Source organism: Macrotis lagotis, chromosome 8 (genome assembly GCF_037893015.1).
Source record: "Macrotis lagotis isolate mMagLag1 chromosome 8, bilby.v1.9.chrom.fasta, whole genome shotgun sequence".
Classification (NCBI taxonomy): domain Eukaryota; kingdom Metazoa; phylum Chordata; class Mammalia; order Peramelemorphia; family Peramelidae; genus Macrotis; species Macrotis lagotis.
The window spans coordinates 113,376,607-113,389,463 of NC_133665.1; the positions used below are offsets into that span (position 1 = coordinate 113,376,607).

Consider the following 12,857-nt stretch of genomic DNA (forward strand, 5'->3'; position numbering starts at 1 on the left):
TCATTCTAATTCAGAATCGAGAACCAATAGAGAAGTGCTCATTTTGTCCAAAGATTTCATTTTAAAGATGAGAAAATTGAGCCTAGAGATGGGAAGTGATTTGTCCAAGATAAAAGACATAGGAAGCAGGAGGGTGAGTTTATAATAAGCCTTTGACATCTGACCAAAAGCCAGCCCTCTTTCCATTATACCACACTGTCTGAACAACAAGCATGCTACCTTTCCTCAAGCATTTAGTATCACAAATGGTGATTACTTACAGTGAATTCAATTTTGGCAAAACTAACCAACCTGCATTTGATTAGGTTAAAGTTATTCAGTCATTCCCATTGTGGTGCCATGACATATTACAGAATTTATAATCAGAAGAACTGAGTTTGAAACTCAGCTATGCCATGACCTGCATAACTTCAGGCAGTTTTCTTATCTTTAAAATAACAAGATTATACAAAATGATGATCCCTTCCAGTTCTTAATCTGTCATTTCAGGAAACATTTTTCTTGGATTCTTACCTAACCATTCACTTAATCTCTAACTAGTTTTCTCTCTAAGCTGTCTATTAAGTTGTATTTTATTTTAATTTATTTAGCCTTAATGTACCAAACACTTTTGAGAAGCATATAGGAAAATTTTCATAAGGATAGGATATTTTTAATATGGAGGAGCAAAGAGAAATATTTATGTTTTCTTCTTTCTTGTAGAGTTTACTGTTTTCCCTTGTCAAATCTTAAGAATTAGTATTCTCTTCCTGTTCACTCCCACAACTGCCATCAGATTCTAATTTCAGATTCCTTTTCAAACTTGACAGTCTTTTTTTCTCCCAGAATATGTTTTTCAAAACCAGAATCAGGAAATCCCTGACTTTTCCTTTACTTTTTATGAGTTCACACAATTTTAGTTCGAGACTTTTTTTTATTACCGTCATAGAAACACAGGGAAAAGGCATGTATGACCTTCCCTTCTCTATCTCCTCTCCTAACATCAGCAGTAATAATGTGTAATATCAACTACAATAAACCTCTGCAAGACCTCTATGATGCTATCAGCTATCTTATTCATTTCTCATCCCAAACCTATTTTAATTCCCCTAAATCCTTCAGAAGCCCTAGGTTCATAGAATGATAGACCTATCTACTAAAACTTGATTTTCATAATATGTTTAATCTTCTATAACTGTTGCACATGAGAACTGATAACTATGGTATCTTTTCTAAAATATTATGTAATATTTAACAGTTTTATGTTTTAAACAAAGCTCATGGACAAAGAATTTTATAAGGACCTAGAAAAGATCAAGACAATTGGAAGTACATATATGGCAGCAGTGGGATTGGTGCCGACCACAGGGACCAAGGTGAGTGCCAGAAAGTATGCTACTTACTAAAAAGAAATGGATGCAGGTCCTGAGGGTCCAGATCTTCAGCTGGATATGCTTGTACTCCCAAATGATAAGCATTTTGTTACATTTATAACATCTGTTACATTTGCAGAATAGTTATAATTATAATCACTACAGTTCAACAAATATTAAATACCAACAGGAAACAGTCCAGCACTATATATTTGTGGGGGGAGGTAATACAACTTGATTAAGAGGTTCCCCTATCCTCTTTTTTATGTTATAATAGGGAAATAATTAAAAAAAAACAGAGATGAGACACAAAGCATTCCATTTTGGCTGTCTTCTTTCTCTTTTTTCCTCCCTCCCTCTCTCCTTCCTTCCTTCCTATGACTTAGAAGACAGTTAAATATGCAGTGGATAAAGCTTTAGACTTGAGGTCAGAAAGACCTGAGTTCAAATCCTTAATGTGACCTTGGGCTAGTCACTTAGCCTTTCAGCCTCAATTTGCCTAAAAGTAAAATGGGAGTAATAACAGTATCTATCAGGGATCCATAAATGAGATCATATATGTAAAGTGCTTTGCAAATCTTAGACTACTTTTTAAATGCCAGGAACTGTATGAATGCCAGCCATTATTTTTCCTTTCTTAGATTTGAACTATTATTTGGTTCCTCAAATTCCTTGAGTTTTGCATCAGTATCTTTCCAGGCAAATAAGCTGAATGCCCTTTGAACCATGATCCTGAAAAAAAACATCATCTCCGATCATAGCATTGTAATGTTTCTAGAGTGATGTTGCTAGAGTGTGTTTGACTTGTGTGCTTTTGATTTGGCAATGGCAAGTAAGTGCAGGTGAGTTAGTCCAGAATTGAAAACACTTGTTTGAAAGTTTTATCAGGATTTGCTGAGGACTCCGTGTATATTTACATAATACAAGTAGATTGCAACAGCCTAAATTCTGTTCTTTGGCCACCCATCTGATTTCTTTTATATATTCAGCATTTGTCCAAATAGCTCAATTTCTCCATTTTAACTGCAACCAAAGTTAAAAATTAATATTAGTAATCAGTGGAAAACACAATATCCTCAAGCTCCATACCCTACCTCCTGCCTCCAGTGGAATGTAGAAGGGGAAAAAATACTTAGCAGCAGACTTTTCACAAGGATCCTCATGATGAAGAGTAAAGTAATGTTTGACCTTCATTCTAGAAGATGACCATGACATCAGGGAGGTGATGCCATGATTTGAGTGAGGGGGGCTGTGCTAAGTCACCAGACTCATTTTCCCCTCTGGAGCCATCTGGATCCAATGACTAGATATGAATCAGGACAACTAGAGATGGACCTGAATGTGAGGCCGTCAGAATTAAGTGACTTGTACAAGATCATACAGCTAATAAGTATCTAAGGCTGAGTTTGAACTCAGGTCCTTCTGATTCCAGACACACCTCTACCTTCTGGTAACAGCAAATTTTTAATAGGAGGAATAAAAAGGTCCATTTATGTGACATTTATCAAACATAGTGATTGTTTTGGATAATATGCTCTGATTTTCCCTATAGTAGGAATAGAAATGGTGGAAAGAGCACTTGAATGGGATTCAGACAAACAGATTTAGTTCCATTTTAATCATTACATGTCCAAAAGGTAGAAACTAAGAAAATCATAATAATTGATGCTTATATAGAATCTAACAATTTGTAAAGTATTTTTCATACATTATCCCATTTTATCTTTAAAACATACTTGTGAATGTCATATAAAGATACTGTTTTTTCTATTTTACTGATAATGAAACTCAAGTTCAGAGAAATAAAAATCCCATCCTGTGGGAAGGAGGGAAGAAGAGTATTCAAACCCAGCTCCTGTCTAACCCCAGTCTCGCTCTCTTGATGCTCAGTTTTTCACATCTTTGATACAAATTTAGGCAATATCTATTCATATAAATGGAGAATGAAAGTAAGTCTGAATTTTAACTTAAATGCAAAATGTCTTTTAAAAACTATATACCTAATACAGGCAAAATAGATAGGGGGGTTTGCTTTCTCTAATTGTCTAGATTTTTAATTCTCTTTGTTTGAAATATAGAATCAGATTGTGATCATGATGATTCAGGCACATCTGGTCTTTGACCTGAACTATTGTTGATTGAGGTCAAAACAAGTTTTGTACTATATTTTTCTTTATCCCTGACACCCCACTTAAAGCTCTAGCTTATCCACAACACCCTTCCCAGCTCTCCATACAGAGAGGCAACAGAGAGAAGAAAATCTAAAGAGGAGAACATCTGCTTTCAGGGATAAGTCTGAAACTGCAGTGCTGGAAGACTTCCTGGTAAAATCTGGGCTCAAGGCATGTTTCTGCCTTCAATGTCTCCTGACTATGCTGGTGGCTGTCCAGAGCACTCTATCACAAATCAATGCTACCGTCTTTAATATTACAATGGCAAAGGTGAAGAGATGTTAGAATTTAGAAATAGGAAAAAAACCTTAGAGAACATTGAGGTCATCCTTTTATATTATGTATATAAGAGCAAAGGTTGTGATTTATGAAAGTTTACATGGATCCAAAGTATCAGAGTTGGGGTGATTCAAATTGATTAGAAGTTTCAAACCCAACTCATTCATATAGGTTCTGGTCATTTTAGTGTACAACCATATGAGTATTTTGATTCTGCCATATTATTTCCTAAGGGAGGGTTGACTGTGGGAGTGGAGAAAGGGTCAAATTCAGTGGAACAAAAGAATATATGAAATTCTCCAGATTTTTGGGACACAGTAAAGAAAATTTATCTTACACATCATAGTCTCACCCCTAGTAGTCCTACTGATTGTAGCAAAGTTCAAAGAACATAGAGGATTAGATTCAAGTATTAGTAGAAATCAACAAAAGAAATATTTACAGTAAAAGAATAATTTCATTTTAAGGATTTGACTTTCCTGGATAATAATGTTTCTTATTTTAATGAATTATAGTTACATTTTTAAAAAGTGATATTATTGAAACTAAATTTTCTGCTTTAAAAAAACCACTCAAGCATTTAACCCCCAAACACACAGATACACACACACATGCACATATACATACACATACACATGCACACACACATGCATGCATCAAATCCAAACAACTTACCTTGCTGGCTTGATTAAATGAATAACAAAAACACATCTATTATGGAAGCCAAGGCCATAGATTCAGGTCATCAGCTAAAGAACAGTAAAGGTCATTCCATGATTCTAGGTGACTTTTGATAATTCAGTCTTATCATTGGGAAGGGAAAATAAGGTTTTTGTTTGTTTTTACTATCTACAAAGGACTTAGTAACAGTACTATGGGCTTTGGATCTCTGAAAATTTGGAATTCCATTGACAACTCATTTTTGCATTTGCTTTAACTGACACATTAATCCCAAACTGGAAGCAAAAGAAATAAGGAAAAAGAGAAAAACTATATAAAGAGTTAGTAAAAGAATAATGACAACTGATATTATATTGCAACCTGGGATATACAAAACATTTAGTATCTCATTTGAGATAGTAACATAATAGTAAGATGAGGCTGGAACTAAGGAGTATTATTATTAATTATTATTATTTTATAGCCAAATAAACTTAAATTTCAGGATGATTACATGACTGACTTGCCTAGAGTGCAAAGGAAATAATGTGTGGACTCACAGTTTTCCTGACTCTAAATTCAGAGCTTTTTCCAAGATACCATAATATTCCAATAGCAACAACAACTAAAGTTTACACGGAACTTTCAGCTTTCTTCATAATAAATCTGTAAGAAAAGTAGTACAACTCAAGATTTTTTTTTCCAATCCTTACCTAGGTGGGTAAAAATAAAGACCAAATGTAAGGTGTAGATATGAGTCCAGAGGGCATCCTCTTTTAGTTCAGAGAACCACATGAGCTACCAACTGATGCAGAGAACCCTATGCTTACCTTTTTATTTGTTGGGAGATCTGTGTAGGATACAAATTTTGAACCCCATTGGCAATTCACAGATAAGCTGCCAACTGACCAATAATATTTCTACATTGGTTGAATAACTTTTTGATATCCAATTCAATTGTAAGAATATGAATATTTTGTACCTAGGCCAAGAAGTCAATTTATTCCCATCTAAGCACACTAGCTGATTTTGCAATAGAGATGTTCGATGTCCTTGATGAAATCAACTATCAATCTTACAACGACTTTGTCCTCCGCGTTGGTAAGCTATGGTCCTAAAATAAATAATGTTTAGCCATGTCTCTCTTTCCTAAACATGGTAGCAGTCACAGAAGTGAGAGTACTTTGTAATTCTGGATTCATATTATAGTCACAAAGGCATACGTTTGGGCTTTCCTGAAATATGGGAGAGGGATAACAAGAAATAGAATCCTGAATTGGGAAAGCTCTCAGAGATAATTTAGTGCAAATTTCAGCATAGTATTATATCTTCCCCAACAAAATTTCTGACAACTATTTCAAATATCTACAGTAACAAGGAATTAACTATTATTCCACTTCTCCTTTTAGATATATCTAATTATTCTTAATGTAATGGAATTTGGTACTCTTAGGTATCTTTGAGATCAAAAGTCCAACTCTCCAGCCTGGTTCAATTTCTCTTAAATTGGATTTACAATTTACTATTTGTTAATTTACAATTTACAAATCCTTAAAAAGGCTTCCAACTCACATCTTCCAACTCCAAATATAGGACTTTTTAAAATTACTCCATAAAACTCTCGTTATAGGAAGTTGGTCTATGAAAATCATAAAGACAACAAATGCTCATTAAACATAAGAATAACAACAGTATTTTGAATTAATAAATAATTTAAACAAAATTGGTTTTGTTCTATATTTAAATGAAAGATGGTCAAAGTGAAACAAATGTTTTTGTTTTAATTTTTTCAGGTATTAATGTAGGTCCAGTAGTGGCAGGTGTTATTGGTGCCAGGAGACCTCAATATGATATCTGGGGAAACACTGTAAATGTTGCCAGTCGGATGGATAGTACTGGAGTACAGGGAAAAATTCAGGTTTGTTTATTCTAAAGAGTTTAAAATATGCTATATAGTGTTTTTGAGTTTAAGGAATTTATTTTGAATTTTTAATCACTAGTATTATGGTCTAAATTTCCTACAAACATAGGAAAATTGTCATTGCAAAAAAAAGTATATTTGTTCATCTTACACAAGATTTTATAGTGGAAATATAGGAATGAAAATTCTCCTCATAGAATTTCTTCTCTCTTTTACTTTTATTATAAAATCATTCAACCTGATTTTACTACTTCCAACCTTTATCCCAATGCTAGTTTATTTGCATCCACAGAAGAAAGTGTTGTCTTCATTCTTTCTCCCATCTCCATAATAAATCTATTGAGGCTTTCCCTCAAATTGCCTCGATTTTAAAATTGTTCTTTTAAGAAACAGAGTGAAGTTTCTCCCTATGAGATATACCCATAGTTTATTTATAATGAAAGAGACCATTACTGAATATTTTGCTCCACCTCAAAGCACCATGTTTTCCTTTCTCTGATGGAAATGACCATATTTTAACTTAATTTTAGATGTCTTCTTTGATTTTGTTTATCTAAGCACTAAGTAATTGGCTATTTAAATAGTGACTAGTTATGAATGAGGAAATACACAAAGAGTCTATAGTTTTATCAACCTGGGATAACACTTTTAGGGAATTTTTTTTGACAATTCCAATCATAAGTGTCTGTGGCTAGAATATGAATCCTAGGGAGCTGTCTTATGCCTATGAAGATTAATAAATTATCAGGGCGTTTCAGTGGCTAGACCACTAGACCTGAGCCAGCCGTCAGGAAGATCTGAATTCAAATATGGCCTCAGATACTTTTAAGCTATATAACCTTATGCAATTCACTCAACCTTTCCCTGACTCACTTTCCTAAAACGTAAAATAGGGATAACAGCATCTACCTCCCAGTATTGCTGAAAGTTCAGATGAGAAATTTTTGTACAGTGTTTGGCACATGATAAATGTTACTTAAATGTTCACACTGATTTTGTTTTCTTTTTTCTCCTCTTCTGCCAGATAGCCACTGATTTTATGATTCTTACTAAACCAATAAATAAGCATACTAAATTCTGATGCCTACTTTCGGTGTTGAAATGATATCCTATTCTTGATAGTTTCTGTGTTTTAATTTAATTTTTATTTTGGTTTCCAATTTCTCTCTCTTCTCTAGTCCTTTCCCACATTAAGGCAAGAATTGAATGTCCATCATACATTTGAAGTGATGCAAAATGTCTTCCCACATTAACCATGTTTTGAAATAAAAGCAAGGGAAAAATTTTAAAAGTAAAAAATAAGCTTCAAGCTGCACTCTGGATTTATCAGTTTTCTATCTGGAGTTGGATGGCATTTTATAGCATTAGTCCTTTAGATGTGGTGGATTGTCGTATTAATCAGAATTACTAAGCCTTTCATAGTTGATTCTGATGGTTATAATGTGGTTGATTGGTTCTCACTTGAAGTGGGAACATATTTGAGGCAATCTTGAGGCTGGAGTCAAGAAGACCCAAGTTCAAATCCAACCTCAGATACTCATTAGCTAGACACTAGGCAAATCACTTAATCACTGCCTCAGTTTCCTTAACTATAATATGAGTTGATTTTCTTTTTACTTTAGATCATGACCAGATTTTGGCATATCCATTGGTTGGCACTTTTAGTAGGACTCCTTGTCTGACTCATTTTGATGGTCAAATCTCTCTGACACAGGAAAAAGAATCTTGATTGTGACTGATGTCTTCCCACTTCCATTTGACTTCATGGTTGCTTATTCTGAGATCAACTAGTGGTTAGGAGTGACTGAGATCTTGCTATTATGGAAGTGAGGAATACATATCTTTTATTCCATTGAACCTTAGGTCTTAGAATAAGTTCCTATTTGTTCTCAATGGAAAATATGCTTTTACCTGCTTGCAATAAACAAATAGTTATACTTCCATGTTCCCTAATAAGTCTAAACATTATAAACAGCTAAACATTATAATTCTATTTTTATCCTCTTCTTATGAACCTAATTCAAAAGCTAAATTTTGAATTTAACTGTGAGAAAATGGTGTGTAAGGATGGGAGGGATGTTATATGTTGTATGTTGTATACACAAACAATATATGTCTATCACTGTCTTTGTCCCAGATTTAAACTATTAGATCTCAAGGGTGCAGTACAGATTGGGAGGTTTCCCAAAAGACCAAACAGTTCCTTCTAAGCATAAGCAGAACTCCTTCCATTTCTACCTTAGTCAAGGAGTCCTAGATCCACTTACATGTTTCTAGTTATAGTTTTTCTAATTGATGAACCTTTCTTTAATCTTCCAGGCAATTTACTGTGTTCCTCTCCTCATCCCTCCCCTTTCTGCTTGCTGTGTAAAGTTATCTCTTGTTTAGCACTGAAAGTCTGTCTCTGTTGACTTCTAATTGAAACTTATGTCATTTATTCCCTCCCTTTTTTAATTCATCTGGTTTCCCTTGCTTTACCATTTAGAAATCCTTCTCCCCAGTTCCTTTCCCTAACTTGTGAGCCCTGTCTTGTTATCTCTATTACATGATCTTGAACCTTTTTCTCTTTTTCTTTCTTACTAGTAAACTCCATTCCCCAATCCTACATGCCACATTTACTCCATCTTTTTTTCTAGAATCAAAGAGTTCAGACCTAGAAGGGACTTTGGCATAGTCTAGTTAATGCTCTTAATAGATAAAATCTGGAAAAGTTAAAATGAGTTGCCCTAAAATCACAAGTGTAGCAAATCAGAGAGGTGGAATTTCAACTCAGGTCCCCAAACTCCAAATGTCAAATCACTGTTACAAACTATTCTCATGTTCATTCTGCAGGCCTTCCCCAACCTGCATCCTGGTTTCCTTTCTTCGTCTCCCTCTTTTTTTGCAAGGTTAACCCATTGACTCTTTAAAGTCATCAACCTAGTTGACTTATATGTAAGTGTGTAGTTGAGTTGAGGAACAGTAAAGCTGCAGTTACCATGGGTCACTGTTAGATGGTGCTCCATAATCAATTAACTAAGCAGATCTTGATCCCTTTGGTTCCTTTGGCAAAATTTTGAAAGAATCCCGATATTTTCACATCTTCTTAAGTCAGTCTTTTAAGAATGAACAGTGCAATGAAAAAATGCATCATGAATTAATACTCTGCTGAAGTAAAAACAAGACATTTAAAATTAACAGATATTTGCACACTTAAGAAGTTTTTCTAATTATTTTATTTCTCTCCTGTTATTGAGATAAGCCTCAACTTTCTTTTTAATCATGCTATTTTTACATGTTCTTATCGGGCTTCAAAATATTTCACAATAATCTGAAATTCAAAACAGAACTATTAAGAAATATGAATGTTGCTAAATATAGTGATATGAGGTAGTTATTACCATGTCATATGTATTTAATTGCCACACCTTATCCTCCCCCCCTTCATTTTACTCAAAGAAATGGCATAGGGAGGATTGTGCAAATATCTAGTTGCTGGTCCACTCTTCACCTTGGAAATCCTTCAATTAAAGAAGTTTTCCTAGAACCTATTTAAGATTCAATGAATTCTTAATCTTTGCTACATTTCAAATATTTCTAGAATCAAAATTTTAGCTATTACACATTTGAATTATTTGTTGATTCAAGACCAATATGGCATGCCCTCTCCATAGGAAACAAGATTGACTGCCATGATTCAGTTTCTATTCTAGTCTTTCTTTGAATGGGGTTGAGTTTTTCTGAGCTAGGCAATCTGTGAAGTAGTTTGGGAAGTTTCTGTTTTCTTTTCTTTTAAGAGTTAGCTCCAGGCTACAAATACTGGAAACTTCTATTGGTCTAGATATCATCACAAATGCATTGTAAATTCCTCAACTTCAAAATGAACCACCATTCCTGGGATCAGAGTCATGGACTATATTCTGCTTCCTTAGGACAATGATACTAAGCATGCCAATTCAAATGCAGGCCTTAGCTTTTTCTGTAGTGAGAAACTCATATCATGCCCATGGTTTTCTTGTTTTTGAAAGAATTGAAACTTATAAGTAACTTAAAGGTTTCAAGACCTCTGAGACTTTCTGCCATCATCTTTTCTCTCAGTTTACTGGTTTAACTGGTCTAGAAATATATGAATTTCTGAACTTAGAAAAATCACTGTTCTTTCATTTTTTTTTGATATGCTATGAGACATCTTCTAAGACCCTATGGTCACTCCCTCTGGCTTTTATTATACCATTGCTCTCTAGTTAATAGTCTAGTCTTCATTTTCTGTTTTCTCATTATGCCATGGAGGTTTTATGGTTTTTAAATGTCTATTATCAAAGGATTTCAAATTTTGATAGGTCCAGTGATATATGGCATCTGCTATTTCAGTGCCAACTTCACTAAATAGAGAAAGACTCATCACCAGGAGGTTAACTACGGGGTAACATTTTTGCCAACAGAAACAAGTCACAAAGTTCTTTTAGTAAGGCATGGAAATCTGGGATCTGTCTTGATAAAGAGAGTTTGGTATTAAAATCACAGATCCTTTGAAGTATTGAATCTTCCTTTATAAATTTTTATGTCTGATGTTCCTTCAGAATGAACTAGCTGCTTCCTGCAATAATTTCTATTGAGCAGAGCTACCTTGATAGTCTTCCTTGAACCTCATGAGAGATCCAGTTGGTTTTTAAAATCATCCTGTGACAAGGGACCTTGCTGATGATTTATTTCTGTTTAAAATGTTCTTCCTCATTTGAGGGAAATACTTGAGTCATAATTCCTCTAGTTTACCTTCAAAATTTAAGCTGACAAAAACATGGCTATTTATTCCCTTTCTCCTTCCAATATAACTTGTTTGGTACAATCAGTGAATAGGATCTAAATTCACTTTTGTACTGATGGTACTCTTCTATTTAAGCCTTGACTGGAATTATTTGTAATACATTTTTGACAAATCTTGTTACTTCCTATTAGTTTTAATTTAAATATGGTGAAATGAGTTGCTCATTAATCTCAGCTATATCTTGACATCAAAAGCTTAAGAGCTGTGTTGATAAAAGTGCAATTTTTGAGATTATTTCGGTGTCCTCCCCTCCTTCCATGCTTCACAAAACTCCCCTCCTAAATATCAGATGCTAATTGGACTCTAATAAAATGATGCTCAACTCCTCCCAACAATAATAATTATGAAAATGAGACTGCTTCCCCATGGAACATCCCATTCATGACTTTGCATTGTTAAGGCAGATGGAGCCTAATCTTTCTCCAGTTCTTAAAGAATTTCTGATGTTTGTAAGTTCTGATATTCTTTCAGCCAGCTGATGGCAGACCCTTTACAACTTGCATAATGATCTTAGAGAGTGGCTCTGATTGAAATATGTTTTCACCTTGCATCCATACTGGTGATGAGGAGTTATTTCCATATGTAGCCAGGCACCTGCTGTATTCTTACCATGCTATTAAAAGTCTTACAATCCTTTGTTTCCATTTTAGCAAACTTCAGTTGAGCCAGATGTATCCCTAGAGTATATAGTAAATTAAGGTAGTTGCTAATCTTTGTACTGTGATGGACACTTTACTATCTTTAATTAGTAAGGCAGTAACTCAGAGATGTAGCTGGTAGAGAAGGAATGAGCTCCTTTATTTGTTTTTTTTTAAAGAAGTCAGGATCTCATGAATTAAAACCTCTTCATACACATCACTTAAGCAAAGGATGACTGATCCTTCTTATACTTAAATACTCCCTATCACCACTCCTCTTAAGTGATTTCTCATCCCTTTTAAACAGGAAACTTAACCTGTGGTTCATATACTTTAAAAATATATATTCTGATAAAAACACAATATAATTGGTTTCTTTTGTAATTCTATGCATTTTTTAATTAAAAATGTTATTCAATGAAGAGGTCCATAGTTTTCACAGATTGCCAAAGTAATCCATGATACCAAAAAAAGTTAAGAATCCCTAAGTTCAATGATGAACTTGATATTCATGTTGTTCTAATTTCATTTGCATAAAAGTTTTGTTGGTAGAAAAAGTTGGTACACGATGTCAATTTCTAAAAAGCAATAGCAACAAACCCCCCTAAAACCTAGATATAAACTGGGTCCCATCCAGCCTTCCAGGTATAAATATACTTGATTCTAGCATTTTACAATTAAAATTATCTTCGAAATATTCTCAGTCATTGCTATGAAGACAGGTCATTCAACTGGACATTTATCAAATCATAAGAAACACGAACTACTATTTGTTTTCTAAATCTAGTCTGTTGGAACTTAGTTTTCACAAAACTTTGTAGGATTAGCCTTAAAGATCAGTAAGCATCATGTGTAATAATGAGATGTGATATTGCCTCCCCTATTACTTACTCCCCTATTACTTTTTCTCATCTGTAAAATAGATGATGAGCTAGAACCCTGGTCTCTGATGAAAAGGATCTTTTGTTAATTAAATTTTCATACACAATTTCATCTGGCTCCCTTTTTGTTTTATATTAATTAGAATATATA

The 12,857-nt window shown here is 34.1% G+C and overlaps 1 protein-coding gene across 2 annotated transcripts in view; it reads left to right on the forward strand.

The window, feature by feature from the left end:
* ADCY1 (adenylate cyclase 1) overlaps positions 1–12,857 on the forward strand; it is a 370,465-nt gene that overhangs the window by 339,161 nt on the left and 18,447 nt on the right. Inside the window, exons 17-19 of one of the 2 annotated variants that reach the window (XM_074198240.1) lie at positions 1,257–1,355; positions 5,449–5,563; positions 6,256–6,380. In XM_074198240.1, coding sequence (XP_074054341.1) covers positions 1,257–1,355; positions 5,449–5,563; positions 6,256–6,380 — 339 coding nt within the window. Of the gene's footprint in view, positions 1–1,237; positions 1,356–5,448; positions 5,564–6,255; positions 6,381–12,857 lie in introns of those variants that run through there. The other variant, XR_012470935.1, reaches the window with a different exon arrangement.